This window comes from Ostreococcus tauri (genome assembly GCF_000214015.3).
Source record: "Ostreococcus tauri WGS project CAID00000000 data, contig chromosome 03, whole genome shotgun sequence".
NCBI classification, from domain to species: Eukaryota; Viridiplantae; Chlorophyta; class Mamiellophyceae; order Mamiellales; family Bathycoccaceae; genus Ostreococcus; species Ostreococcus tauri.
In genome coordinates, this window is record NC_014428.2 from 793,802 (window position 1) to 818,617 (window position 24,816).

Genomic DNA, 24,816 nt, shown 5'->3' on the forward strand with positions numbered 1-24,816 from the left:
GATCTTCAAGCGAAGACGTCGGGCGATCGAGGGCGAAGAAGCGTGGGATTGGGATGTCGCGCTTGAGGCATTGCGCGAGTTGAGGAACGAGACAATCGAGGAGGTTCGAGTGGACGCGCTCGTCGCTTCGTGTCGCGTCTTTGGCAAGCGAGAGCGCGCGAGATGGAAATCTGGAACGATGAAAGCGCCCGCTCGAGCTCTCGCGGGGGCTTTGGACGCGTGCACGGACGCCTTGGGGGAGTTGATGTTGCGCGGCGACTCCAGCGGTGAAGCCACGGCAAACTCGTACTATGCGCGGGCCTGGATTCGCGTTCTTGGCGCAAATATCGACGGCGCATCAATAGATTTAGCGGGTCTAGAGGCCTTGAGCTCGTCTTGGACGTTGGACATAGATGCGTTGAGAGAGGCGATTGAGAAGGCGCGCGAGGCGAACAGGCAGAAAGATTTGTACAGTATTTTAGGATTGAAGCGTGAAGACGCCAAGGGGGAGGATTGGCTTCGAGTTTTGAAGCGCGCTTATAGAAAATTAGCTTTATTGTTGCATCCTGACAAGAATCCTGTCGAGGATAAAGAGGAGGCTGAGGAGAAATTCAACGAACTCGTCAGAGCCTATAAGGTGCTGTCGAGCGAAACGCTTCGTCGCGAGTACGACGAAACGGGCAAAGTTAGTCTGGAGATGGATAACACGATGAATGGGGATTGGTCCAACGACGGAAATCGCGAGGACAAGGCTGGTAAGGATGATTTCAACACGGAAGAGTACGTATTCCGCTATGACAAGCGAGACATTGGTGCGGACGGTCGCGCACGTGGCGAGTGGGTGCACAAACAATCAGGCGAGCGATTTACCGGTGAGCGAGACGTCAGACCCGAGCCAGAGCAGCGAGAAGACGTGTGCACAAAGCGTCGAGGTTATTGCATCGCCGGTCGAGGAGGCGCGGAGCCGGCCCATTCTCAACACACTTCCAGCGTTGAGCAGGTCGTGGTTAAGTTTCATACGCAGACGACGCTCCCCGGAGATTCCGTCGCCGCGAGGATCGTTCGCAATCATTTCGGCTTGCAAATTATGGAGTTTCTATTCGTGTTCGACGTCAATTTACCGGGAGACGACTTTGTTAGTAGAACTCCGCGAGTCACAGCGAAGTCGCGTTTACGAAGACTCGTGCGCACTCTACACGCTGCTCTCGTCGGAGGCGACACATCTTCTTTGCTCACGAGCATCATTGAAGAGAGAGTAGTCGACTTGTCGATTTCGACGGAAAGTGTGCGTACGATCGTGGATTACGTCGCCTCAGCTGTAGCGGGCCAAGCGCAGCGTTCCGGCTCGCCGCACCACACGATGAACCTCCTGGATGGTTTCGCATCGCAAGCTACCCGGGAAATGCGCCGACTTGGCGCACTGGGACTGAATTCAGATGAGCGCACGGACGCGTTCGTACGCGTGGCGCGTAATATGGTGGCCAATCCGCTCGTGGCTTCTCGTTTGCTGTCTCCTGGCGATGATTCAGTCGATGAGTCTCACGAAGTACGAAGCCTCGACGCGCTGTGGCGCGAAGATGTGAGCTGTCGTGCGTTCGAAGAGGGCGACGTGCTTTCGTACGAAATGAAGCTCGCCGAGTCAGAAGATTCGGATGATGTGCGCTCGATAAGTGCGGCCTTGGACTTTGAAACCGACTCAGGCCTTCGTCTCGGCAGCTTTCCCGAGGCGGTTGATCAATTCGGCTTCACCGCCGCCGCGCCTAGCGTGAACTTCCGCGACGTCATCAATCAGAACGGAACGAACGGGTGGATCACGCGCCGCGTGATCATACCTCGTGAGCTCTTCGGCGCCACGCCATCGACGTGGCTCGTCGCCGCGTCGAGGATTGAAGCCGGTCGCGCGCGCGTTCGCATCCGCGATGCCAAAATCCTCAACACCATTGATTCCGACCTCGACATCGTGCACATTTTCCATTCCAAACACTTCTTGTAATAGTAACGGCACAGATTCGCTCCTCGATTATCACGCCGCTGCCTTCTCGCCGCTCTCGCACTGTTTCTGGTCAATTTGCCAGCCATCCTTAGAACGCGACGCCGGCGCCCTCTAGCGACCGCCCGACGCGCTCTCCACTACATACGACAGTGCCATGCTCGCAAACGTAGGCTCTTTCGTCCAAGGCACCGCGCGCGTCGCGCCCGCCAGACAAAACCTTAGCGCTAGGTCATCATACGTCACCGAGCCGATCGTCCCGGGCGTCGCCCCGCGCGTATCCCTCCCAGCGCGCCTGTCGGGCGTCGTCGTCGCTCGATTCGGTGGTCGCGGGCGCGGCGGCGGTGGACGCGGACGCGGCGGCGGCGGCCGTGGGCGAGGGGGCCGAGGGCGCGGCCGGGGCGGCCGCCCGCAGAAGGACCAGGGACCGCCGAGAAACGAAGATATCCCGTACGATGAGCTTCGGGTGCTGGGTGAGGATAAGGAGATGTTGGGAGTGATGTCAACAGATGAGGCGCTGGAGATTGCGGCGGAGAGGGAACTGGACTTGGTGGTGATGAGCGCTGACGCCAACCCGCCGGTGGCGCGCATCATGAACTACTCAAAGTTCAAGTATGAGCAAGAAAAGAGCGCCAGAGAGGCGAGAAAGAAGGCGGCGGCGACTCGTGTAGACCTTAAAGAACTCAAGATGCGATATAACATCGATACGCACGATTACGAGGTTCGATTGAGATCTGCGTTGAAGTTTTTGGAAGGTGGCGACAAGGTCAAAGTCATCTGTCAGTTCCGCGGACGCGAGAACGACTTCCGTGAGATCGGACGAGAAATGTTCGCCAGATTCGTAGAGGATATCGGTGAAGTAGGCGTGCTCGAGAACAGGCCGAACATGGAGGGGAACTCAATGACGATGATCATCTCTCCAGCGGTGTCGAAAGCGGAGCGGGCACAAAACGACTAGGCCATTTTGTCAGAAACATTATTGTGTTATTCATCGTCAATCTTTTCGATCATTATCAATCTTTTCGAGGGCTAAATGTACATGAACTTTCTCACTCGACGGCAAGTGCGCTTGGCTTGGGCACGCCCCGTGGCAACGCACGTCCAGTGGGCAGCACTGCTTGAGCACCGAGCTCGACCCTCAGCATTGCGTCCTTCGAAGCAAAAGTTTGTGTGATGTATCTCACTGGTCGATCTTTTTGATCGATACCGCAGTCAGAGAAAAACTTATCCCACACCTTGGACACGTTGAACTGTTCTCGGATGTCAGTGATATAAACGTGGACGCTTAGCAAGTGCATCGCATCCGTGCCGGCTTGCACGAGAAGCTCGACTAAGTTCACCATCGCCTGTCGCATTTGACCGGTGGTCGTTGGTTCGACTTCGTCGGACGCAGTGACACCACAGAGCGTCACGTGACGGCCGAAAGTAACGATCGGGGAGAAGCCGTACTCATGTGGGTTGATTCGCTGTATTTCAGCGGAAGCGTCACCACCACGCATTTGCGCGCGCGCAGACGCCTCAAGCGCTTGCACGCGAGCAAGTAGAGTTTCGGTAGTTTTCAGTAAAGTCGCATGATCCTGTGAAAGCTTGTTGAAGGCTTTAACGAGTTGCTCGTTATCACCTGCCTCTGCCACGATCATCGCGCTGGGTGAAGTCACGGTAACAAGAGCCCGAGAGTCTCTCTGCGACGTGTACTTCACTGGCACGAGAACGTCATCATCAAAAGCAGCACCTTGATCGACTGGCCCGTCAGCACGAAGACGCTTTGACGGTCGCGTAATCGGCGGTTCGATCGACTTAACTTGGAGATTATGCACCAACCTCATGTGCACCTTCAAACCTTTGTGATTCTTGCCTCTGAAATCGCACTCTGTGCAGTCCAGATGGCCGTTGAGCATTTCCACTTGAGCGTGCTCATGCGAGACACCGTTCACTTCCACATCATTCGCTCCTGCACTATCGACTTCGCCGGCTTCCGTTTCGTCTACTTCTTCCAAATCTGTTGCGGCATCCATCTCATCAGCTTCCTCGAATTCTTCACCTCCGGGAACCGCAAGGAGCACAATGTTATGCTCCTTCTTGTAGTGGTCGCACAACTGCCTGAAAGACTTGCATCGATACTCACCGGTGGGGCACTCTTGGCAGTAGCGGCAACTTCTATCAAGCTCGACTTCCCTCATAGGTTCCATGACGCGTGCTTGGCGTACACCAGCGGCTACTTGACTCGGGTTTCCGCCAGATCCATTCGCTGCCCACACGTTGCATCTCCGGATATGAGCAGCCCAAGCAGGCGGCCACGTGAACGCCCTTCCGCACTCGCATTTTCGCGGCTCTACGAAATAGCCATTTCTTTTATCAGATGCTGGTTTTACTGGCGTGATCGTGTCGGGTTCCTGTGTGGCTTGTGCTTGTTGCACCCCGCGCAGATTCCGATCATTCGTGTAAGCCCAAATGCCGTGTGCCTTGCGGTAATGATCGATGAGGGCCTTCGAGGAAAGCATCTTCTTCTGACACTCTGTGCACGCTCTCCGCTTCCCGTGAATGACCATAAATTCCGCACTCTCTGGTGGATGCACGTCTTCCACGCGTTGCTCTTCATCGTTTTCTTCTTCATCAAAAATCTGCGGGACTTGTACCAGCTGTGAGTCCGTCGTATTTCCACGCAGCACGACACGGACGCCGTGACACTGTTCCATGTGTTCTTGAAGCGCATTGAACGTCTTGAAGCTTGTATTCGCATGATCACAGTCCTCTGACTGCCGCAATAAGCATCGTCGAGCCCTCTTAGTCGTCTCCATCTCTCTGAGCGACCCTGATGACACCAAAGTCTTCGATGAGACGATATCTGCACCGTTGTCGCTCACCATGCCCTTGCACCAGCGAACACGATGCAACTTGAGGCCACCAAAGGTTGGGAACATTTTTCCGCATTTATCGCAAACATGTTCTCCAGAGCTCGCATTTACAAACGCCGAAGCCGGCGCATTTTCGACGCGAACGCCAGCGCATCGGCTGGCGTGTACATTTCGCCCCCTCACGGTTTTGAACGTCCTCCCACACAAGCCACACGAGCACGCAATTTCATCAGGATATTCCTGCGTGGCGACGGGTATGATATCGTACTCTTGATCGTCATCTTCTTCATCGATCGTGTACCTTGATGGGCGTCCAGCTTGACGACGCTTACGGTTGGTTTGTGAAGCCTGCTTTGTCGTATTTTGGTTGTCAGCGTTCAAAACGTCGTCAAATAACGTCCCCGGGTTTTCGCGTCTCGCCGCCGCTCTGCCTCCTTCACCGTCTTCACTATCACTGATATCGTTGTTTCCTGTCGCGACTTCCGCGCGAATCCGAACTTCCCCGCTCCGAGGTCCCTCGTCGTCCTCCTCACTTTCGTCATCGGTCGCGTCCGCATCGTTCGCGAGAGCTTGAGCAAGTTCGGTCGCGTCCACATTCGGAATATTGTTCCAGTACTTTAAGACATCGTTCTTCAGCTCGTCAACACTCCTGTTCACGGGCTTGGCTTTGCAAAGCGCGAGAGTGTGCTTCTTGAACGCGATCCATCCCTTGAACATTTGCTTGTCGCCGCAGTACAGGCACTCCGCCTCCTTATACGTTCTGTAGTCTCCCTGCAAACCGTCCGGACTCATCTGATCCACACCCCGAGGCGTCGGAACCTCGACATCAACTGCCGTTGGGCTCGAAATGTCGAGCGCCACCGCCCGGGGCTCTCCGCCAGTCTCCGCCTGTTCGTCTCCTATCGGCGCTTCGCCCGCCTCGCCGCTCTTCGGACTCTCACCCGCCGCCGCGCCCGGACTCAGCGACGGTGTCGAGTTATCCGATCCATTTCCAACCAGCGCACGCGAGTTTTTGTTCTCTTTCACCGCCAGCTCGCGCACGTCTTTGGGTGCGCGTCCCGGCAAAGCCTCCGCGTCCATGTCTGACTCGTCGTCCGTCTCTCCGCGTCGCCCTCTCGCGTTCGATCGATCGTCCCTATCGCGCGCGCGTCACGCTCCGTCAGTCCACGCTCGATAATTTTCTTCTCCACCGTCCAAGGCCCACCGCGGTCTCCCTGAGAACCTCCAAAACGTCGGCGTCGGGGCGAATTCCACCAGACGTCGGGAATTTCCCAGCGCGCTCGATCTCCCGCGACGCGATCCTCCCTCGACCGCGCCCTCGCGTCCGACCACCGACCCTCGGACCGGTCCCCGCGGCATCAACGCCCCCCCGCGCGCCTCCACGCCCGCACCACCGTCGTCCGGCGTCGAAACGACGTCGAATTCTCCCCAGACGTCTCGTCACCGCCGATTCGTCGGCGCCGAGCCAATCGCCCGCGCGCGCGTCGCTCGCGCGTCGCACCGCGTCCGCCCGCGCGCGTCGATCGTCTCTTCGTCCGCGCCCGACGCGTCGGTGACGCACCTCGATCGCTCGCGCGCGGCGACGCGCCTCGGTGTGCGGCGGAATGCGCATCGACCCGAGAAGCGCCGAGGGTGGACCCGGACGCGGCGCGGCGCGGCGACGGGCGACGGGCGACGGCGCGACGATGGACCGGGGACGTGGTGTTGAATCACTCGACGTGGGCGAACGGTGGACACTCGACGTTAAGCGACGAGGGCGGTGGGCGAGCGCGAGGCGTCGAGACGGGTGACGGTGCGCTTGAAGGTGCTCTTGAAGCCGCAACACGTCGTGGCGGTTTCCTCGACGATCTCCACCGGCGGGGTCTCGGGCGGGGCGGGCACGTGGGTGAGGCCCTCGTCGGTGACGGTGGAACGCTCGGGAGACGTAGGCTCTTGAACCGCGAGCGTGGGCTCTTGAGCCGCGAGCGTGGACTCTTGAGCGGCGAGCTTGGCCTCCTGCGCGGCGCGCGCCTTGGTCGCCCACCGATCGAGCCCGCGCGGACGCCGCGGCGACGTCTCGATCGACGACGGTTCGACGGTCGACGCGCGCGCGGAAACATCAGGGGTTTCCGGAAATGTGAGCGCGCGAGGCGTCGCAGGCGCTTCCGGCGCCACGACGGGTGCGAACTCAAAGCTCGAGTCGGCGTCTTCGTACGGCGTCGAAATCGGCGTCCGCGGCTCGGGCGTCTGCGCGCTCAGATCGTTCGGAACCAACCTCTCGCTCATCGTCGTCGAACGCTCGCTGACACTCATCGTTCTCTCATCGTGTCGATCTCTCTCTCTCGGAGTCTTCATCGGCGTCACACCGTCGCCTCGTCTTCTCGCCTCCGCGCGCGCCTTGTGTCGCTGCGCCTTCACGCGCGCCGCGTACGCGTCGTACCGCTCCAACGCCTCCGCCCCGTTCTTCGCCACGTACGCGTAAAACCACCTGAGTAAATTATTATGTTCCTACCCATCGCGCAAAACCACCGTCTTTCGTCAATCCAACCGCGTTTCGTCCCGCGTCGCGCGACGCACCGTGAACTTTCCGAGCGCCAACGCGTCGTAATCAACCGTCGCCTCCATCCCACACGCTCGCATCCCTCGCTCAAGAACTCGCGCGTTCCGCTGTTTATCTCCCTCCGTCACGGCGTTGAAATCGAGCGCGCGCAGGATCACCGCGCCCGGATGCAGGGCGTCCACGAGTTGACAATACGCGACGCAATCCGCGCAATCGCGCAGCGACGCCAAATCGCACGTCAGCTCGCGATTGAGCCAACCTAAGAGCTCTAAGCGACCCATCGCGCTGGGCGTCGGCGTCGACGTCGTTCGCCCCCGTCGCGTCGCGCCCGTCGACCGCGCGCGCGGCGTCGGCGTCGTCATCACCGCGCGCGTCGCGCTCCTCGGCAACGGTCACACGCGAAAGGCGCGTCTTCCCTTTCGAGATTTTCACTCCAAAGGCGTCGCCCTTTCGACCTCGACCGATGCGTTTGAGCGCGCGGGCGTCCGCACACGCGCGCGCGATGTCCGCGCGCGGGAGCGGGTTCTGCGCGCGCTGCGGCGCGCGATTGCGCCTGTCGACGCAGTCCGATGTCGTGACGTGCGGTGGGTGCGGGAAGACGCACGCGCTGGAGGAAGGTGCGCGGCGGTGGCGACGACGGATGCGATGACGGATACGGCGGCGGCGGCGGGGACGGTGGAGTGATGTGACGTCGACGCGTCGTGGGCGTGGGCGCGACGACGCGCGCGCGAGGACGAGAAGACGCGTGGAGAGACTGACGATGCGCGCGCGACGTCGTAGCGTTCGGAGCGGGCGAACGGGAGCTCTCGTGTGGGGCGAAGGAGTTTAAGTTCCATCACGGCGTCGAGGCGCGATACCCGAACGGGACCAAGGTGGGTGCGGGCGAGGAGGTCACGCGCGAACGGGCGACGGTGGACGAGAAGTGTCCGAAGTGTAAGCACAAGGGGCTGAATTTCTACACGATGCAGTTGCGGAGCGCGGACGAGGGGCAGACGGTGTTCTACGAGTGTCCAAAGTGTAACCACACGTTTTCGCAAAACAACTAGCGAGCGGACGCCAAAAGTCGTCCATAGCAGTAGAAAGTATAATAGATGCATATATTCTAGCTCATTGGCCGCGCGTGCGCGCGCGTTCGCGATGACGATGGACGGGACGAACGCTCGGGACTTTGACGATGACCATGACGTTATTATGAATTTTACACTCGACGCTCGACGCGTCCATCATTCGGGATTACCCCACATGTTTACGACCTTGCACGATCCATCGCCCTCCGGACCGAATCGTCGCCATCCCGCGCTACCTTCTTTGTAGAAGGCGCTCGCGTCGGTGCCAGAGCCGTCGTCGAGCTGGGCGTCGCATCCGCCGGCGTTTCCGCTCGACGCGATGTGCCACAAATCGCTCGTCCAATATTTGTTGATACCGTCGCACTCAAACTCACCGTCGCACTCCTCCTTGACGCGCTTCCAGTCAGTGGCCTCGTCGTTGATGTTCGCCTTATAGAAGAGGCACGAGAGGAGCCACGTGTCCTTGCGGCAGTATCTCTTCGCCCCCGTCGCCGGAAGTTGCGCAAACTTCTCCGGCTGCGCCGGCGCCGCCTGCCCCAAGAGCGCCAACGATCGCCACGATCCTCGACGCTCCTCGCGTTCGCCCACGCACATCAAGCTAAACCTCGACGCGTGCCCGCACGCCTCCGCGTGCGTCTCTCTCGACAGACCCCTCGGCGCCGCGAGCGCGAATCGCGAATCCCCGAGCTCCGCCTCTCCTCGCATCCGCTCGCGCCCACGCGCGTACTGCGACGCATTCACCGCCAACGACGCCACGAGCGCCCCCGCGAGCGCCCCGAGCACTCGACGCTCCGTCGTCGACCACGTCCCGCGCGATCCTCCGCGCGCTGGGTGTTGGCCAACCAAGCCATCCTCCTCGCTCGCCTCCGTCCCGCGCCGCGGCGACATCGACGACGTCGGCGGTCGCCCTTTCGTCTCTCCGCGATCGCGATCGCGCGCGCGCGAACGATCGCTCGTCGACGCGCGCGTCGGTCGTCGCGCGGTGGCGTCGACGCGCGATCGCGCGCGAACGCGTGGGCGCGCGGTCGAAACACCCGGTCGTGGATGGGGTGACCGACGAGTCATGAACCAAGAACCACAGAGACACGCACGCGAGACGACGAGCTCCAGACGATGCATGTCTCCATAGTTCTTGGTTCTTGGTTCATGACTCGTCGGTGATGCATGGACGCGCTGACGCGGGATTTGGACCTCGACGCCACGCCCGTCGTCGCGCGCGTCCACGGCGCGACGCGTCGACGACGTGCGTGACGCGTCGTCGACGCCCGCGATCGCGCGCGTCGTCCCCGGGGCCATGCCCGCGATCGCGATCGCGCGCGCGGCGCCGTGGTGGCACGTGAAGAACCACCCGACGAGCGGGATCGCGCCCTGGCGCCTGATGGAGATGCTGTGGCGACACCGAGACGCGATCGATTGGACGCGGTCGATGGTGCGGGTGGGGTTTTTGGCGACGCTGTCGATGGTGAACGCGGTGTGGGCGCTCGTGGACGGGGCGCTGTGGGTGCGATGGCGACGGACGCGGATTCGGGACGATCCGGTGTTCATCATCGGGCATCCGAGGACGGGGACGACGCACGCGCATAATACGCTGGCGATGGATGAGGGACGGTTCGGGACGTGCACGACGTTCGACGTCGGGTTCCCGAACGGGTTCCTGACGAGCGAGTGGACGAAAGGGGCGCTGGAGTTGATGATGGATGAGACGCGACCGATGGATAACATGGAGCTCACGATGAGTTCACCGCAGGAGGATGAGTTGGCGACGAATATTTTAAGCGGGGGGGCGAGTCCGTACGCGGCGATCATGTTCATGACGGAGGAAGAGCGGTTTCGAAAGTTTTATGAGCTTCGAGAAGATCACGAGGAGTATCCCATCGAGCCGAGCGAGCTCAAACGATGGAAGTCCGCGTTTTTGACGTTCGTGAAGAAGCTGCAGTACAAGCGAGGGGAGGATAAACGATTGCTATTAAAGTCTCCGGTGCACACCGCGCGCGTGCGCTTGCTGCGCGAGATGTTTCCGCGCGCATCCTTCATCTTCATGTCTCGACACCCCTACGACGTCTTCAGGTCTGCGGTGAACATGGCAGATAAATACTATTGGCAGTGCTATTTCAAAGAGCCCACGGTGGCGCAGGTGTTGGAGTTCATACTGAAACAGGGAGAAATTTTGCACGACGCGTACATTCGAGACGCCGCAGAGCTTCCGGCGGAGGCGCTGTACGAAATTCGTTTCGAGGACCTCGACGCCAATCTCGAGGGAACGATGCGAAAACTGTACGAGCACTTCGGTTGGGACGACTTTGAGGACGCGCTCGCGCCTAAACTGCGAGATTACTCAGAGTCGTTGCGAAACTTCAAGAAGAACAGCTTTAGCGAGCTCGACGAGGAGACGAAGAAAATCGTCCAGCGGCGGTGGGCGCGATGGTTCACCGACCTCAATTATAAAACATAGCACTGTTAGGGCGATTAGCGCGTCGTTGGAGTCTGGTATAATAACAATAGCATTGATACTCCAATCGCGCACGTGACGAAGCGCGAACGAACCGATCCTCTTCCCACTACAGCAACTTCTTCCTCTGAAAGAATCCCTTCAGGTACACAATCTGCCAGAAAGCCATCCCGACGCACACGCTCAGACTGAGCACGCTCATGATCGCCACTTTCGTGTTCGTCGCCTCGTTCATGTCCCGCATGTCCGCCTCGAGCGCTCTGAGCTTCAACATCCCCTCGTGTACCTCCCTCACATCCGCCTCCAGCGCCCGCAACGTCCTCGTGAACGCATCCAGATCCGTCGCCTTTGCCAATTTTTCCCACTCGCTCGCCGCGACGCCGTGTCGCCAATCCACCCGCACTCGATGTTTCGCCAGCTCTTGCGTCTTATCGCTCTCGCTCAGCGACGAGAGATCCGCCTTGTAAAAACACGCCCTGTGCACGCCCTCGTGTTCGCTCGTGAACCCGTGTGAGCCCGTCGCGGCGTCGGAAACCTCGTACACCACCTTCCCTCGCGCGTCGAACAGCTTCGCGCTCACCTTATCTCCCGCGTCGACGACGTCAAAGCGAAAGAGCACCACGGCGTTGGCGTGAATGTCCTCGCTCACGCACTTCATGTCGTCGTACTTCCCGTCTCCGCGGTGCACGAGGTCGATCTCGAACGCGTGCGCGACGGAGACCATCCCGGCGCACGTCGCGAGCGCGAGCGCGAGCGCGTTACTCGCGCGCATCGTCGGTGGTGGTCGATCAATGACGATCGACGGATGCGTCAGAGCGCGATGGGCGAGACGGTCGAGCGCGTCGATCGCGCGCGCGCGCACGTCGTTCGCGTCGACGTCGATCGAGAACGGAAGAGAGCGATCGTGGAGATCACTTCGTTCGAGGCCTGGCGCGCGTTTCGACGCGCGTGCGGCGTGGCGTTCGTCGGGAGCGCGATGATTACGCGCGGAAGCGGACTCGGGACGAAAACGTTTTGGTCGTGGGTCGTTCTGTGCGCGCTGTGGGTTCGGATGACGCTTCGAGGAGCGATGAAGGCGGTCGCGACGTTCGAGCGCGCGATCGGGGCGCAGAGCGAGACGCGGGACGTCTTGGGACGGGTGTTGGGGTCGCGGAAGTTTGCGCCGGCGGAGCGCGCGGAGGCGTTCGCCGTGATCGAACGCGTGAGCACGACGGACGTGTGGTATCAGATGACGTGCGCGGGGAGAGACGGGGTGGGTGGGATGTCCTTTTTCGATGGGTTTCGGTGCTCCGGGGAGACGATCGCGATCGCTCTGGAGGCAGCGCGAAGAGTCATGGAGGACAGGTAGTTGGCCGGTGGGACGGCAGAGTAGCGCTTCTAGAAGTGTCTAGCATATCTATTGTAGCTATAGACCTAGTGAATGATTCATTCTATTCCTCCGCATCGTTCTCGTCGGCGAGCTCGAGTGCGCGCTCGATCGTAAACTCGGGCTCGAGCCACTGCAGCGCGCGCCACCACAAGTAGCTCACGACGGAGACGCACCATAACATCTTACCGAAAATAATACCACGGCGGTATATCCTATATAAACGACCCATGAACGTATCGTACGTCTCATACGCGCGCCCATACGCGATCTCGACGCGGCGGGCGACGTCATCCCAGTTGTACAGCTCAGAGACGCGCGTGTGAAGCTTCCACGGATCGGCGTGTGGGAGCGCATCGAGGCAATCCTCCAAGGCGTCCAGGATGGATTCCACGTCTGGCTTGGCCAAGAACATCACATCATCCGGTAGAACTTCCGGAACTCCCCCGACGGCGGTAGCAACGACGAGATTACCGCACGAAGCCGCCTCGAGGATCGCAATGCAGAAGGATTCTGTGAGCGATGCGTTGAGGAACACGTCGCCTCGACGAAGCACCTCGGGGACACGTTCGTGCGGCACGTGTCCGAGAAGGGTGACGCGCCCTCTCAAATTTTCATCATCGATGACTTTTTCGAGATGCTGTCGCATCGATCCGTCGCCCGCGATGAGAAAATCTAAATTTTTGTGCCTCGCGCACGCAAAAGGAATGACGCCCGCCAGTAAGTGCACGCCCTTTCTGTACATCAATCTCGACGTGACGACCACGGTGATCCGCCCCTTCGTCCGCTTCGAGAGATCTGGTCTAAATCGCGCGGCGTCCACGGCGTTAGGAATCACACTAACGCGATCCGGTGCTAAACCAGGCTCGTCGCCGAGCAAGTATCCACTGCGCAAAATTGTATTCTCCTTTGCCGTGTGACTGACGCAAATCACGTGCTGCGTATCCGACAGCGTCATGTCTAACAGCTTATTCATGTGAATCGCTCCGACGTCAGCGAATCCAAACAGCGAGTGATCGGTGAACACGCACTTCATTCCCATCGTGCGCGCGTACAAAATTCCCTCGTGCATCATCGTGCACCCTTGGTGCGCGTGCACAATGGTGACGCCCTCTCGAATGCACACCTGCGCCGCGCCGTCCCGCTGTCAGTCATCGCGAATAACACGTATGTCTTCTACGCGAATCACCGCTCGAAACCTCCCGCACCTTTCTAAACAATTTAAAATTACCCATAAAGCTTGGAAACGTGCAGTTGTCGTACAAGACCACGCGCGGGACGTGATACACCTTGATCCCACCAGCGAGCCACCGTACGACGCCCTCGCGTCCGGGCTGGGCGTGCGTGAAGACGACCACTTTGTGTCCCCGGGCGCGAAGCCGCGATGCCAGGGCGTGGATGTGGAGCTCGACGCCGCCGATCGTCGGAAGGAAAAAGTCACTGAGCATGAGCACGCAGTGTTTCGACGGCATCTCGGCGACGCGCGTCGATGGGGACGCGTCCTGGACGTCGCGCATTGCGCTCGACGCGTGCGCACTTGAGACGACGCTTCGGTTGGGGCTAGGAAGATGTCGGCGTGTGAAGTGCGGTGCATCGCGTTGACGGTTTGAGTTCAAAGGGGAGAGGTCGACGCGATGAAGTCACGCGATGCATGGCAGCTCTGAGCTATATTAATGTTTGTTCTAAAACGAGAAATGATCTCCTAGAGCTTGTTAGCCCTCGAAGAGCTTCGCGATCGAGGGAGAAGATCGCCCTTACGTCTGCCCCGCTTAAGCCATAACGTTATGGCGGTGCGATGCGAGCGAGTGATATACTTCAAGAACTCGTCGATGAATATGACGGGAATGGAGAACCAAAACACAGCCATCCACTCATCGTAATTCAGAGCCGTGATCGTGAACGTCTTGGCGAAGGATGGGACGTACATGATGATGAAGTGGAGACCCATGCTGAAGACGATGGAGAAGAGGAGCCACACGTTCGTTGTCGGCGGGTGCGTGAGCAGAGACTTGTTCTCGCTCAGAGAGTTCAGAGCGTTGAACATCTCAATCAAGACGAGTGTTGACATTGCCATCGTGCTGGGATGTCGATCTTTGAACGTTTCACACGCATCACCGATGCAGTTGGATCCACTCGTGAGCTGAGCCCATGTAAGTCGTGGACCACCCTCATACGTCATGAACCACCATCCGAACGATCCGACAGTGGCCATGCCCACGTAGAAGCCAATGATGACGTATCTAATCAACAACCATCGATCGACGATTTGTTCATGCGGGCTTCTCGGTCGCTGATGCATGATGTCTACATCTGCGCGGTTGAACCCGAGAGCCGTGGCGGGCAATCCATCCGTGACAAGGTTGACCCACAGTAGTTGCACCGGTACGAGAGTTTCCGGAAACCCGAGCGCAGCTGCAATGAAAATGCAAACGACTTCACCGATGTTCGAGCTCACCATATAGCGAATGAATTGTTTCGTGTTGTTGTAAATCGCCCTCCCCTCGGCGACGGCTTCGACAATGCTGCTGAAGTTGTCGTCTGCGAGCACCATGTCGGATGCTCCCTTCGCTACGGCGGTGCCGCTACCCATGGCGATACCAATATCCGCGCATTTGAGCGCCGGCGCGTCATTCACTCCGTCGCCCGTCATGGCGACGATATTTGATTGGCGTTTCAGGATCTCGACAAGCTTACTCTTCTGCGTTGGTTCGACCCGCGAGAACACGCACATCACTCGTGCGGCCTCCTCTCTCTGCTCAACACTCATCGCCTCGAACTCTGCGCCCGTGAACGAGCGCCCCTTGAAGCCGTTCGGTGCGGCATCACCGGTGAACGGGTCGATTGCGTCATTGAGTCCGATTTGAGACGCAATCGCCTCGGCGGTATGTTTGTTGTCGCCAGTGACCATGATGACGCGAATGCCGGAGTCCTTGCACGTCTGTAACGAATATTTGACCTCTGGTCGAGGAGGATCGATCATACCGACGATGCCGATGAACGTGAGGTCACTTTCGTCGTCCTCAGAGCACGTTTCCTGTCCACGACGAACCGGACGCATTGCCAGGGCTAATACGCGAAGAGCGTCGTCGGCATAACTATTAATTTGTGCCAACATCACCTCCCTGACACCATCAGACATCCTCTCCACGCGACCGTTTCGATTTGACAAAACTGACGTGCAGATCGCTAGGATATTTTCAGGCGCTCCCTTGACGAAGAGAACGCTTTCGCCGTTTGGACCAGAGCACAGAGTCGACATACGCTTCCGCTCGCTCGTGAACTCAGCCGTCGCGAGCTTCGTGTACGCTCTCTCCCAGTGATCAGTACACCGCATGTCGTTCTCCCCATCCCTCATTTCGCCCTCTACCCTCGATGGAAGACCGATTTTCTCGGTGAGCACCCGGAGCGCAATCTCAGTCGCTTCGCCAATCTTCTGGAAATTCCCATCCTTCTTGTCGTATCTCAGCGACGATTCGTTGCACAGAGAGCTACAAATCGCGATGTGAGCGATCGCCGCAGCGCTGGCTGGCTCGTTCACGACCAATCCGCGCGAGTCTAGAACTTCTCCTCGTTGTGCAAACGCCTCGCCTCGAATGGCGAAACTGCTCACCTCTGCCGTGCCAGGATTTTCTACGACACACATTCGCATGACCGTCATGACGTTGCACGTCAGAGTGCCCGTTTTATCGGTACATATCACCGACGTGCACCCGAGGGTCTCCACGCTCGGTAGCGTTCGAACCAAAGCGTTCTTCTTTGCCATGCGGCGCGTGCCCAACGCGAGACACGTGGTGACGACTGCAGGCAAACCCTCCGGAATCGCCGCCACCGCCAGGGCGACGGCGATCTTGAAGTAATACACCGCCCCTCGAATGAACCCGCCGTGCGCCTTATCGGCAAAGTGTCCGATGTTTACCACCCACACCAAGATGCAGATGACGGCGATGATCTTTCCAAGCAAGTTTCCGAGCTCGTCCAATTTCTTCTTCAACGGCGTCAGCTCCTCCTCCGTCTCCTCCAGAGTGTGCTGAATCTTACCGATCGCGGTGTTACTCCCGGTCCCGACGACCACGCACGTGGCCTTCCCCACCGTGACCGTGGTCCCGCTGTACACCATGCACGTCTTATCCTGCAAAACGCACTCACCCCCCATCGACACCGCCCGCTCCGTCTTCGCCACACTCCCGCTCTCCCCCGTCAACAGCGCCTGATCGCACCGTAATACATTCGAGTGTATCTTCACGATTCGACAGTCCGCCGGCACCTTCTCCCCAGTCGCGATCTCCACGACGTCGCCCGGGACGAGCTCCTCCGCGTTCACCGCTCGTCGCGCCCCGTCCCGCACGCACGTCGCCACCTCCGCCTCGTACTTTCTCAATTCCTCGATCGCCCTTTCTGCGTTCCGCTCCGTCGCCACCCCCACGCTCGCGTTCGCGATTAAGATGGCGACGATCACCCCCGGTTCGAGCCACGCGTTCGTTCCTCGTTCGCCGTCCCACAGCGCCAAGCCGAGCGACACGCACGCCGCCGCCATCAACACCTTCACCATCGCGTCATCGAACTGCTTCAGCACCAACGACGCGAACGACTGTCCCGGCGCTTCCGGCAGCGCGTTCGCCCCGCACGCCTCTCGTCGGCGCGTCACGTCGTTCGCGTCCAGTCCGTTTCGCACATCCAGGACGCCCAAACGCGCCAACGTCGTCGCCGCATCGAGCGCGTGCGCGCTCTCGGCGTGTCGTCGCCACGCCAGCGCCGCCGCCGCGCTCTCGGGCGTCATCACCGCCGCGCTCGAGCGCGACATCGCGCGCGGCGAGCGCGAGGCGTCGGCGGATGGCGTCAGTGCGCGGCGGCGTCATGACCTCGCGAGCGGATCGCGCGCTCTTCCTGCGCGCCGCCGCGGTCGCGCTCGTGAGCTGCGCGGTCGCGGACGGGTGGCGAACGTACGCGAACGCCCTGCGCGGGGCGTCGCCGAGCGAGGCGTTCGTGCGAGCGAGCGAGAGCGGGAAAGTCGCCATCGGGTTCTGCACGTCGTGATCGTACCGAGGCGGATTCGAGCAGCTGAAACGAGCGCTCGAGTCCGAATTCGTGGGAGTGCCCGTGATTGGAGGACACTGGCCGGCGAGCGCGATGGGCAGCGCGATCGCGCGGTTCACGGAGTACGCGCGGGCGTACGCGTTTGTCCTCATTTTGGTCGGCGCGGCGGCGTTCGAGTGGGCGGGGATGGAGATGCCTTCGATCGTGCGGTCGATGTCGGAGAATAAGATGCACTCGGCGCTCGTCGCGTTTTGGGTGTCGAACATGATCGCGACGAACTGCTTGAACACCGGGGCGTTCGAGGTGTACTTTGACGGGAAACTGGTGACGAGTAAGCTGGCGAGTAAGACGTTGCCGAGGATCGACGCCGTGTTCGACGGCATACGGTCGATCAGGGGGAAGTGAGAGAGGTATTTTCTATCGCTATGATGCTGACGGGGCGACGTGAGACGTAAATACGAGTCGGTGAAGACGCGCGCGGAAAGGACGCCGCGGGTGTTTCCGGGCGAACCGCGCGCGTTTGATTTCTCGTATTCGCGTTGACGCGCGCGCGCGACGATCGGTGATAATTTCTTGTAATGGTATATAACAGTCGTTTTTCGTATCGCGGTGTCAGAGTTACGACTCTGGCTCAAGTCACTGCGCGTCGCGTTTGTTCGGGGGCGCGTTCTCAGGCGGTGACCTGTTCATTACAAACTAGGGAAGGTTTAGACACGACCGAGACGCCGTCTACCACGGGATCGGGCGGAATTCTTCCTTACCATCGCCGAGAGTCTTTTGCGCGAGCAAGAAGGTCGGCGCGCAGGACAAGAAGGCGATGAAGGCGACGGATTCGCCACCGACGGCGGAGGTGAACAAGTTCACGGCTTGCGGGTTGGCCATGTGCGCCTCCAAAGCCTCCAACGGGGAGAGGCCGGTGACCGCGTAGGACGAAACCATGCCAAGGAACGCCACCATGGCGAGGCGGCCGTTCTTCACTTCCTTCACCCGCTTATCCGGAGCATCGAGTCCAGCCGGGTCGAACGGGAACATGTTCAACACGCCAGATTCGCCCGTCTTCATGAGACCGCGGACGCGGAACGCCTCGAGGACACCCATGACGACGACTTGGAACGCGACGAGCGTTTGGAAGTCATAGCCGTAGTCCGCAGCGCCGGCTTCCCACCACTTCGGCAGGCCCGTGGCATCGGTGAACAAGATGCCCGCCGTCGCAGCCATCGCCCATCGGCCATTCATGAGCTCCGCCTCTTGCAGGTACGGAAGCGTCTCCACGTTCGCGCCGAGGCGAAGCGGGTCGAAACCTACGAGACGCACAACCACGCGCGTTCGTCAGTCACTCTATTCTCTCATCATCTCACCCTCTCGCCGCCGTTTCGCGCGCTCGAGGACGAAAAAGCGTCGCCATCCTCCCGCGAAAAATCAACCGTATCGAATGGATCGTATCCAAGATACGGCGTCGCGCCTCTGTCCTCGAGCACCACCTCGCCCGTCGCGCGCCGCACGCACCGTAATCACCAGCCATGGAGCCGTTCAAGTATTCCGGCGCCACCGCGCCCGGGTACCACAGCTCGCGGTCGCTCGCGGCGCGCACCGCGACCGAGCGCGTCGATCGCGCGCTCGCGCGCGTCGATCGCGCGGTGGTCGTCTTGAGGGCGATCGCCGTCTTGGCGGTCTGCGCGAACATGTGTGCCGCGTGACGATTGGGACGATGCGTTGATGTAATTTACGTGCGTTCGACGCGGTGTTCGGGCGAGCGAACGAAGCGACGCGCGGCGGCGTGTGATGCCGACGCGCGCGCGCGGGGGCGAGCATTGGACGGGCGCGCGTCCTGGTGACTCTTCTTGAGTCACGACTCATGCATGCGGCGTCCGCCCGAGTGTGGCTGTTCGTGCACCACTGCAACACCCGGGAGTGGGACATGTCACGACGTCACGAGTCACGACTCGGCGCAGACCCCCCGACCGGTCGATCCGTCCATCGGCCATCGCTCGACGCGCGCGAAGACGACCGCGCGCGTCGACGCGATGCCGCGCTCGCGCCCGCGTCGTCTTCGCGCGCGCGCGTGCGCGTGCGTCGCGCTCGTCTCGCGCGCGGTCGTCTTCGCGCGCGGTGCGTCGGTGACGACAGGCACATTCGCGTTCACGTCGAGCGAGGCCACGCGCGCGCTCGAGCGGTGGACGTCCGCGAGCGAAGGTCTCGGACGCGCGGGGGAGATCTCGAGCGCGATACGCGTCGTCGCCACGACGGAGGGCGCGGGACGGGGGGTGGCGACGACGAGGGACGTGACGCGCGGCGAGCTCCTGGCGACGGTTCCGCTGGAGAAGTGCGTGAGCACGTCGAGCGCGCGAGCGGACGCGACGCTGTGGAGAGGGTTGAGCGCGCGTCCGGGGGCGTCGTTGGATGGTATTTTAGCCGCGCACGTGTTGAGAGAGGCGTTTGGGTTGGGAGAGCGGAGCGCGTTTTGGCCGTGGCTTCGGTTGCTCCCGAGCGAGACGGACGCCGCGGTGGGGTGGGACGAGGATGAACTGCGAGAGCTCCAGGGATCGAACGTGGTGGCGTTCGCGAGAGCGATTAAGAAGAGCTGGCGCGAGGAGTACGACGCGCTGGATTTCGCGGGACTCGGGGTTGACTTCCCCGAGGCGTTCGGCGGCGAACACGCGGCGCACTATACTTTTGAAAAGTTTACCTGGGCCAGGTTTGTCGTGTGGTCGCGCGCGATAGATCTGAAGACGGACAGTACGAGCGCACCGGTGATTCGTATGCTCGTCCCGATACTGGACATGGCGAATCACGCGCCGTCTGGGAAGTTACTCCCGAGGTGGGATGCCAAGGCGAACGCGGTTAAAATTTACGCCGGGAGTGCATTCAAGAGGAACACCGAGCTGAGGTTCAACTACGACACGAAGCCATCGCAATATTTCCTGTTACAGTACGGATTCATCCCGGAGGCGAACCCAGCGGAGTGCGTCGAGGTGACGATGCAGCTGAGCCAACGTGACAACCTTCGCGAGCGGAAGGAGGCACTGTTACGCCGCCACGGTCTCGATCCGACCAAGAGGAATTTCGAGTGGAAGGTGCGAGGTCTGGATTATGATTTACTCGCAGCGGCACGAATAATCGCCATGGACGAATCGGAGTTGGACGACGACACGTCGGTAGCTCTGTCGGTGAGCGGCGCCTCGGTGAGCGCGAAGAACGATGCTCGGACAAAGGCGGTGTTACTCAAGTCGCTGATAACATCTCTCGACGGTTACGGGACGACCCTGGGTGAGGACAACTCATACATCGCACGTTTCAACACCTCTTCGGATGAGCTACCGAAAAAGCGTAAGAGATTTGCGGTTCTGCTTCGAATGCGAGAAAAGGGTATCTTGCTCGCATCCGCGGATGCGTTATTCAAAGAGTTACCGAACGAGGGCGAAGAGCTCGTGAGACGAACGTGCGAAGAAATGTTTAGTAAAGAGTTAGACGAGTGTATGAAGCGCGCGAGCGGGACCCCGTTCGCGTCGTATGCGAAGAAGGTGGATTCGTAGTTTAGTGTTTAGTTTGGTTGAGATTTCTACGTTGGAATTATAGCTCAGGTAGTATGTATTGTGTCGTGTTCCCGCCTTGTTCCCGCGGTTGCTCACAGTTAGTACGGTCGATGCCTGTTATCGCGTCGACCGCCACCGCGTCCGCCCCGTCCGCCGCCGCGGTTCGGCATCATTGCGTATGCGACTTGTCCTGTGGGTAAAATAACGGGCATCGTGTTATTCGCCGGCGTGCGGCCAGACCACGACCCTCGCGGCGCGAGACCGCCGCCGTACTTTCCACCGATACCGCCGGTTCTATACTTGGACCAGTCATCGCGGCCACCGCGAGAGGGACCTCCCCTTCCAGACTCGGGTGCGCCCTTTTGTTTGGGTCCGCCACCCTTCGCGGGTGCGATGTTCAAAGTGGCGCCGTCGACGCTTGAGATGAACGAGCCACCCTTTCTCCCTTCGGGCGCGTCCGGGACGGGTTCGCACTCACCCAACGCTTTCTCGGCGTCGTTCGGGTTCGCGAACGTCACCCAGGCGAAGTGCGGTTCCCTGTCTGTTCTCAACTGAACGTCTTCGATGTCGCCGAAACGACCAAAACACTCGCGCATGGCCTCTTCCGTCGCGTTCGTCGAGTTCAGGTCGCGAACGTGCAGCGTACGGATCCCCTGAACCTTAGCGGCCGACGCTTTGACGGTGGCCCAGCTCGTCGTCATGCCTCTGGTATCGCTTTCATTCGCGATGGGCAACTTGTCCTCCGCCTCGCGCATGTTCTTCATGAAACGCTCGGCGCAAGCTTCGTTGTAATACGTCGCCCATCCGTGACCACCGTTCTCATCGGTCTGCTCCACGCCTTCCTTCTTCTTCTTCGGTCTTGCGAGCTCAAAGAACTCCAAACCCGCGCCGCGAGCGCGCAGCGCCTCCACGCACTCCGCCCGGGTCGCATCCTTTCGAATCCCTCCCACGAACACCCGCGTCTTATTCGGCTTCACGCTCGCCCTGATCTTCTGTCCACCAATCTCCACCCTCGCGCTCTCGATCGTCTCGATCGCCTTCGCCGCGCTCTCCGGGTCACCGTATCGCGCGAACGCGTATCCTCGGTGCTTCCCAGTCGCGCGATCCGTCATCATCTCAAATCCAACCGCCCCCGTCTCCGCCCCGCACGCCTTCAGCGCCCGTCGCACCGCATCCTCCGTCGCCTCCAGAGAGATCGATCCGATGAACACCTCACCGTCCCGTCGCGCGCGTCCGGCGATCAGCTCGTCCGCGGCGTCCTCGGCCGCGAACACCGAGATCTCGCGCTTCTCGTCGTATCTCTCCCGATCCACCGTCTCGCCGTCGACGTCCATGGCGAACAGCGCGCGCCGTGGACGTTCTCCCGTCCACGCGCCCGTCGTCGCGTCGTCGCGTCGCCGTGTGCGGGCGTGACGACGGTTGATGCACTCGCGACCACATCGCCCATCGCTCGAATCACGCCATCGACGCGCGCGGGCGCGACGACGGGACGATCGACGCGCGCGCGCGAGGAGTGACCCGCACATCGTCGCTCGACGCGGGCGCGGCGCGCGAGGCGGACGCGCGGGCGAATCGAACGCGCGCGCGTCGATCGACGGTGGAATTGGTCGAGGCGGCGGCGGGGACATGACGGACGACGACGGGTCTCCCGACTGCGCGCGCGCGCGCGCTGGGTTCGAGGCGATCATGGACCCGTCGACGAGGAACGCGGCGACGATGGAGGCGTTCGCGCGCGCGGCGACGGCGAGCGGGACGCGCTGGCGGACGGGGAGCGGGGCGCTGGCGGACGCGTTGGTAGAGCGACGTTCGACGACGCTGATCGATGTGCGATCGCCGGGTGAGTACGGGAAGGGACACGTGCCGGGGGCGGTGAACGCGCCGTTGTTCCTGGACGACGAACGGGCGGCGGTGGGGACGGTGTATAAGAAGGTTGGGCGAGGGGAGGCGCTGGTGCTGGGGATGAAGTGCGCGGCGCCGAGGTTAGGGGACATCGTGCGCGCCGCGGAGGCGGCGTGCGCGTCCACGAGGGCGATCGACGACGGTGAGGGGTGTGATGATGTGTACGTGATGTGCTTTCGAGGCGGGATGCGGAGCTCGTGCGTTGGATGGTTGCTCAAGGAGCGTTTGCCGGGGAAGCGCATACGCGTGATCGAGGGCGGATACAAAGGGTTTCGTAAGTGGGCGCTCGAGCGGTGCGGACCGTTCGGGGGCGTTCCCGCCCCGCGCGTGTGCGTCATCGGTGGTCGCACCGGCGTCGGGAAGACTCGAGCGCTGTTGGCGCTACAGAAGAGAGGCGAACAAATTATCGACCTCGAGGGACTGGCGAACCACGCCGGGAGCGCGTTCGGTTGGGTCGGGCGCGAACCGCAGCCCACTTCGGAGCACTACTCCAACCTCGTCGCGTGCAAGTGGCACTCGCTGGATCCGAACAAGTGGGTGTTCATCGAGGACGAAGGTCCGCACGTCGGTAGGTGCTCGGTGGATCCGCTCCTGTTTGAGCGCATGCGAAACGCCCCGCTTGTGCTTCGCATGTTGGCGTCGCGATCGATTCGTCTACACACCCTGGTCCAGGATTACGCCACACCTGAGCTTCGTTCGAACCCTGAGTGGTTGCCGACGATGCGCGAGAGTGTGGAAAAGCTCGGAAAGAGACTCGGAGGCGACCGCGTCGCCGCCATCCAAGCCAAGCTCGAGCGCGGCGACTTTAGCGCCGTCGCCGAAGGTCTCCTCGAGTACTACGACAGTCTCTACGACAAACACTTGATGAATAAGCGCAAGGACCGCCGTAAGACGAACCTCAACGGCGCGTCGGATGCCATAGAGGACGAGGTCGGTTCCGTCACCTCGCGCACCTCGGACTCGCGCGAGGACGAAGCCCGTTCTGGAGCCGTCGTCGACGTCCAGTGCGTCGCCAACCCCACCGGCGCGCTCGACGACGACGCGCTCGCTCTCGATATCCTCGCCGCCGTCGCCGAGTTCGACCGAACGCTCGACGTCGTCCCAGAGTAGACGCTCGTCCGCTCCAAAAAGCGCGGTAAAAATCTCACATGTGCTGACTCAGCCTTCTCGCCACATAATCACCCGCGCCTTGCGCGCGCGTCACCGCGCGACGCCCGTCGAGCCGCGCTCGAGCCCGCGACGCGGCGAATAAAAATCGTCTCCATCGACATGTTCGCCTCGCGCGCCGCCGCGCGCGTCGCGCTTCGCCCCGGCGCGACGATTCGTCCCGATGGACGCCACCGCCGACGATCCATCGCGGCGTCGACGAATTTCTATCTCGACCGACCAGGGTGCTCGCACGCGCGCTCGGACGACGACGGCGATCGCTTGAAGAGCGCGAACATGAATTCGTGCCTCGCGGTGCCCATCGACGTCAACGCGCTGGTGTCCACGAACGAGGGGACGCTGGAGTTTGAGAAGGAAAAGTTGCGATTCGACGTCGACGCCAGTCGGGCGGACGAGCTGGTCGTGCAGTCGCTCACGGGAACGGCTCTGGTGGACGGGAAGAAGCTCGTGAAGGGTAAGAGACAAAAGATTCACGCGGGATCGAAGATAAAGGTTGCCGATGAAGAATTCGTGGTGTACCGAAACGCGCACGCGCACGCCTAGTGGCGAGGAAGCGCCCGGGAGCGAAGCGCTCCGAAGCGATCAAGACTGAACTCTGCATCCGCACAAACTCCCTGTACCTTACGATGTTGTACCAAAGCGTACGAGATGCGCGCGAAAACGACCCGGCATCGCTGTAATGATCTAATTCAAGCGAGCTTTTAAGAGTCTACTATGGTACCGTATCGCTATTAATATTCTTTTCCTACACGTGAAACACGCGAACGACGCCGTTTGAGTTGGCGCCGATGAGCACAGAGTCGTCGCTCTTCCACGTGCACGCGCTGATAAACCCTCTCTCTTCGGGCGCACGCTCTTGCGCGAAGCTGATGGATGTGATGGGCATGGGTAAATCTTTTCGATAGAGAAAGACTTCGTTGGTCTCGCTGCCGCACGCG

General features: G+C 60.6%; 17 protein-coding genes across 17 annotated transcripts in view; 8 read left to right on the forward strand and 9 right to left on the reverse strand.

Annotated features, from left to right (window-relative positions):
- On the forward strand, positions 1–1,972 carry OT_ostta03g04800 (DnaJ domain; the record flags this gene model as incomplete). Its single annotated transcript, XM_022984882.1, has 1 exon — positions 1–1,972. A coding segment is annotated over one exon (1,972 nt), but the record flags the coding sequence as incomplete, so codon positions are not given.
- A 154-nt stretch (positions 1,973–2,126) lies between these two features.
- OT_ostta03g04810 (Translation initiation factor 3) lies at positions 2,127–2,927 on the forward strand (the record flags this gene model as incomplete). Its single annotated transcript, XM_003078330.1, has 1 exon — positions 2,127–2,927. The coding sequence occupies one exon, from the start codon at positions 2,127–2,129 to the stop codon at positions 2,925–2,927; it is 801 nt and encodes a 266-aa protein (XP_003078378.1).
- A 91-nt stretch (positions 2,928–3,018) lies between these two features.
- Positions 3,019–5,904, reverse strand: OT_ostta03g04820 (Endoribonuclease L-PSP/chorismate mutase-like; the record flags this gene model as incomplete). Its single annotated transcript, XM_022984883.1, has 1 exon — positions 3,019–5,904. The coding sequence occupies one exon, from the start codon at positions 5,902–5,904 to the stop codon at positions 3,019–3,021; it is 2,886 nt and encodes a 961-aa protein (XP_022838604.1).
- A 663-nt stretch (positions 5,905–6,567) lies between these two features.
- On the reverse strand, positions 6,568–7,644 carry OT_ostta03g04830 (Microtubule-associated protein RP/EB; the record flags this gene model as incomplete). Its single annotated transcript, XM_003078331.2, has 2 exons — positions 6,568–7,311; positions 7,381–7,644. 2 exons carry the CDS (start codon positions 7,642–7,644, stop codon positions 6,568–6,570), a joined length of 1,008 nt encoding a protein of 335 aa, XP_003078379.2.
- A 221-nt stretch (positions 7,645–7,865) lies between these two features.
- OT_ostta03g04840 (DNA-directed RNA polymerase, subunit C11/M/9) lies at positions 7,866–8,409 on the forward strand (the record flags this gene model as incomplete). The annotated part of the gene is made up of 2 exons (XM_022984884.1): positions 7,866–7,980; positions 8,144–8,409. 2 exons carry the CDS (start codon positions 7,866–7,868, stop codon positions 8,407–8,409), a joined length of 381 nt encoding a protein of 126 aa, XP_022838605.1.
- A 177-nt stretch (positions 8,410–8,586) lies between these two features.
- On the reverse strand, positions 8,587–9,318 carry OT_ostta03g04850 (unnamed product; the record flags this gene model as incomplete). The annotated part of the gene is made up of 1 exon (XM_003078333.2): positions 8,587–9,318. The coding sequence occupies one exon, from the start codon at positions 9,316–9,318 to the stop codon at positions 8,587–8,589; it is 732 nt and encodes a 243-aa protein (XP_003078381.2).
- A 406-nt stretch (positions 9,319–9,724) lies between these two features.
- Positions 9,725–10,882, forward strand: OT_ostta03g04860 (P-loop containing nucleoside triphosphate hydrolase; the record flags this gene model as incomplete). The annotated part of the gene is made up of 1 exon (XM_003078334.1): positions 9,725–10,882. The coding sequence occupies one exon, from the start codon at positions 9,725–9,727 to the stop codon at positions 10,880–10,882; it is 1,158 nt and encodes a 385-aa protein (XP_003078382.1).
- A 106-nt stretch (positions 10,883–10,988) lies between these two features.
- On the reverse strand, positions 10,989–11,651 carry OT_ostta03g04870 (GOLD; the record flags this gene model as incomplete). The annotated part of the gene is made up of 1 exon (XM_022984885.1): positions 10,989–11,651. The coding sequence occupies one exon, from the start codon at positions 11,649–11,651 to the stop codon at positions 10,989–10,991; it is 663 nt and encodes a 220-aa protein (XP_022838606.1).
- Positions 11,652–11,699: 48 nt separating this feature from the next.
- On the forward strand, positions 11,700–12,227 carry OT_ostta03g04880 (unnamed product; the record flags this gene model as incomplete). Its single annotated transcript, XM_022984886.1, has 1 exon — positions 11,700–12,227. One exon carries the CDS (start codon positions 11,700–11,702, stop codon positions 12,225–12,227), a length of 528 nt encoding a protein of 175 aa, XP_022838607.1.
- An 82-nt stretch (positions 12,228–12,309) lies between these two features.
- On the reverse strand, positions 12,310–13,762 carry OT_ostta03g04890 (Glycosyl transferase, family 1; the record flags this gene model as incomplete). The annotated part of the gene is made up of 2 exons (XM_022984887.1): positions 12,310–13,371; positions 13,454–13,762. 2 exons carry the CDS (start codon positions 13,760–13,762, stop codon positions 12,310–12,312), a joined length of 1,371 nt encoding a protein of 456 aa, XP_022838608.1.
- Positions 13,763–13,947: 185 nt separating this feature from the next.
- OT_ostta03g04900 (Cation-transporting P-type ATPase, C-terminal) lies at positions 13,948–17,046 on the reverse strand (the record flags this gene model as incomplete). Its single annotated transcript, XM_022984889.1, has 1 exon — positions 13,948–17,046. One exon carries the CDS (start codon positions 17,044–17,046, stop codon positions 13,948–13,950), a length of 3,099 nt encoding a protein of 1,032 aa, XP_022838609.1.
- Positions 17,047–18,008: 962 nt separating this feature from the next.
- On the reverse strand, positions 18,009–18,801 carry OT_ostta03g04920 (Chlorophyll A-B binding protein, plant; the record flags this gene model as incomplete). The annotated part of the gene is made up of 2 exons (XM_022984890.1): positions 18,009–18,580; positions 18,786–18,801. The coding sequence occupies 2 exons, from the start codon at positions 18,799–18,801 to the stop codon at positions 18,009–18,011; spliced, it is 588 nt and encodes a 195-aa protein (XP_022838610.1).
- A 502-nt stretch (positions 18,802–19,303) lies between these two features.
- Positions 19,304–20,812, forward strand: OT_ostta03g04930 (Rubisco LS methyltransferase, substrate-binding domain; the record flags this gene model as incomplete). Its single annotated transcript, XM_022984891.1, has 1 exon — positions 19,304–20,812. One exon carries the CDS (start codon positions 19,304–19,306, stop codon positions 20,810–20,812), a length of 1,509 nt encoding a protein of 502 aa, XP_022838611.1.
- A 98-nt stretch (positions 20,813–20,910) lies between these two features.
- OT_ostta03g04940 (Nucleotide-binding, alpha-beta plait) lies at positions 20,911–22,146 on the reverse strand (the record flags this gene model as incomplete). The annotated part of the gene is made up of 1 exon (XM_022984892.1): positions 20,911–22,146. One exon carries the CDS (start codon positions 22,144–22,146, stop codon positions 20,911–20,913), a length of 1,236 nt encoding a protein of 411 aa, XP_022838612.1.
- A 352-nt stretch (positions 22,147–22,498) lies between these two features.
- Positions 22,499–23,821, forward strand: OT_ostta03g04950 (tRNA 2-selenouridine synthase; the record flags this gene model as incomplete). Its single annotated transcript, XM_022984893.1, has 1 exon — positions 22,499–23,821. The coding sequence occupies one exon, from the start codon at positions 22,499–22,501 to the stop codon at positions 23,819–23,821; it is 1,323 nt and encodes a 440-aa protein (XP_022838613.1).
- Positions 23,822–24,154: 333 nt separating this feature from the next.
- On the forward strand, positions 24,155–24,421 carry OT_ostta03g04960 (unnamed product; the record flags this gene model as incomplete). The annotated part of the gene is made up of 1 exon (XM_022984894.1): positions 24,155–24,421. One exon carries the CDS (start codon positions 24,155–24,157, stop codon positions 24,419–24,421), a length of 267 nt encoding a protein of 88 aa, XP_022838614.1.
- A 202-nt stretch (positions 24,422–24,623) lies between these two features.
- The window catches only part of OT_ostta03g04970 (tRNA (guanine(26)-N(2))-dimethyltransferase), a gene marked incomplete at both ends in the record, with an annotated part of 1,136 nt that continues 943 nt past the window's right edge, over positions 24,624–24,816 (reverse strand). Inside the window, one exon of the mRNA XM_022984895.1 lies at positions 24,624–24,804. Coding sequence (XP_022838615.1) covers positions 24,624–24,804 — 181 coding nt within the window. The remainder of the gene's footprint in view (positions 24,805–24,816) is intronic.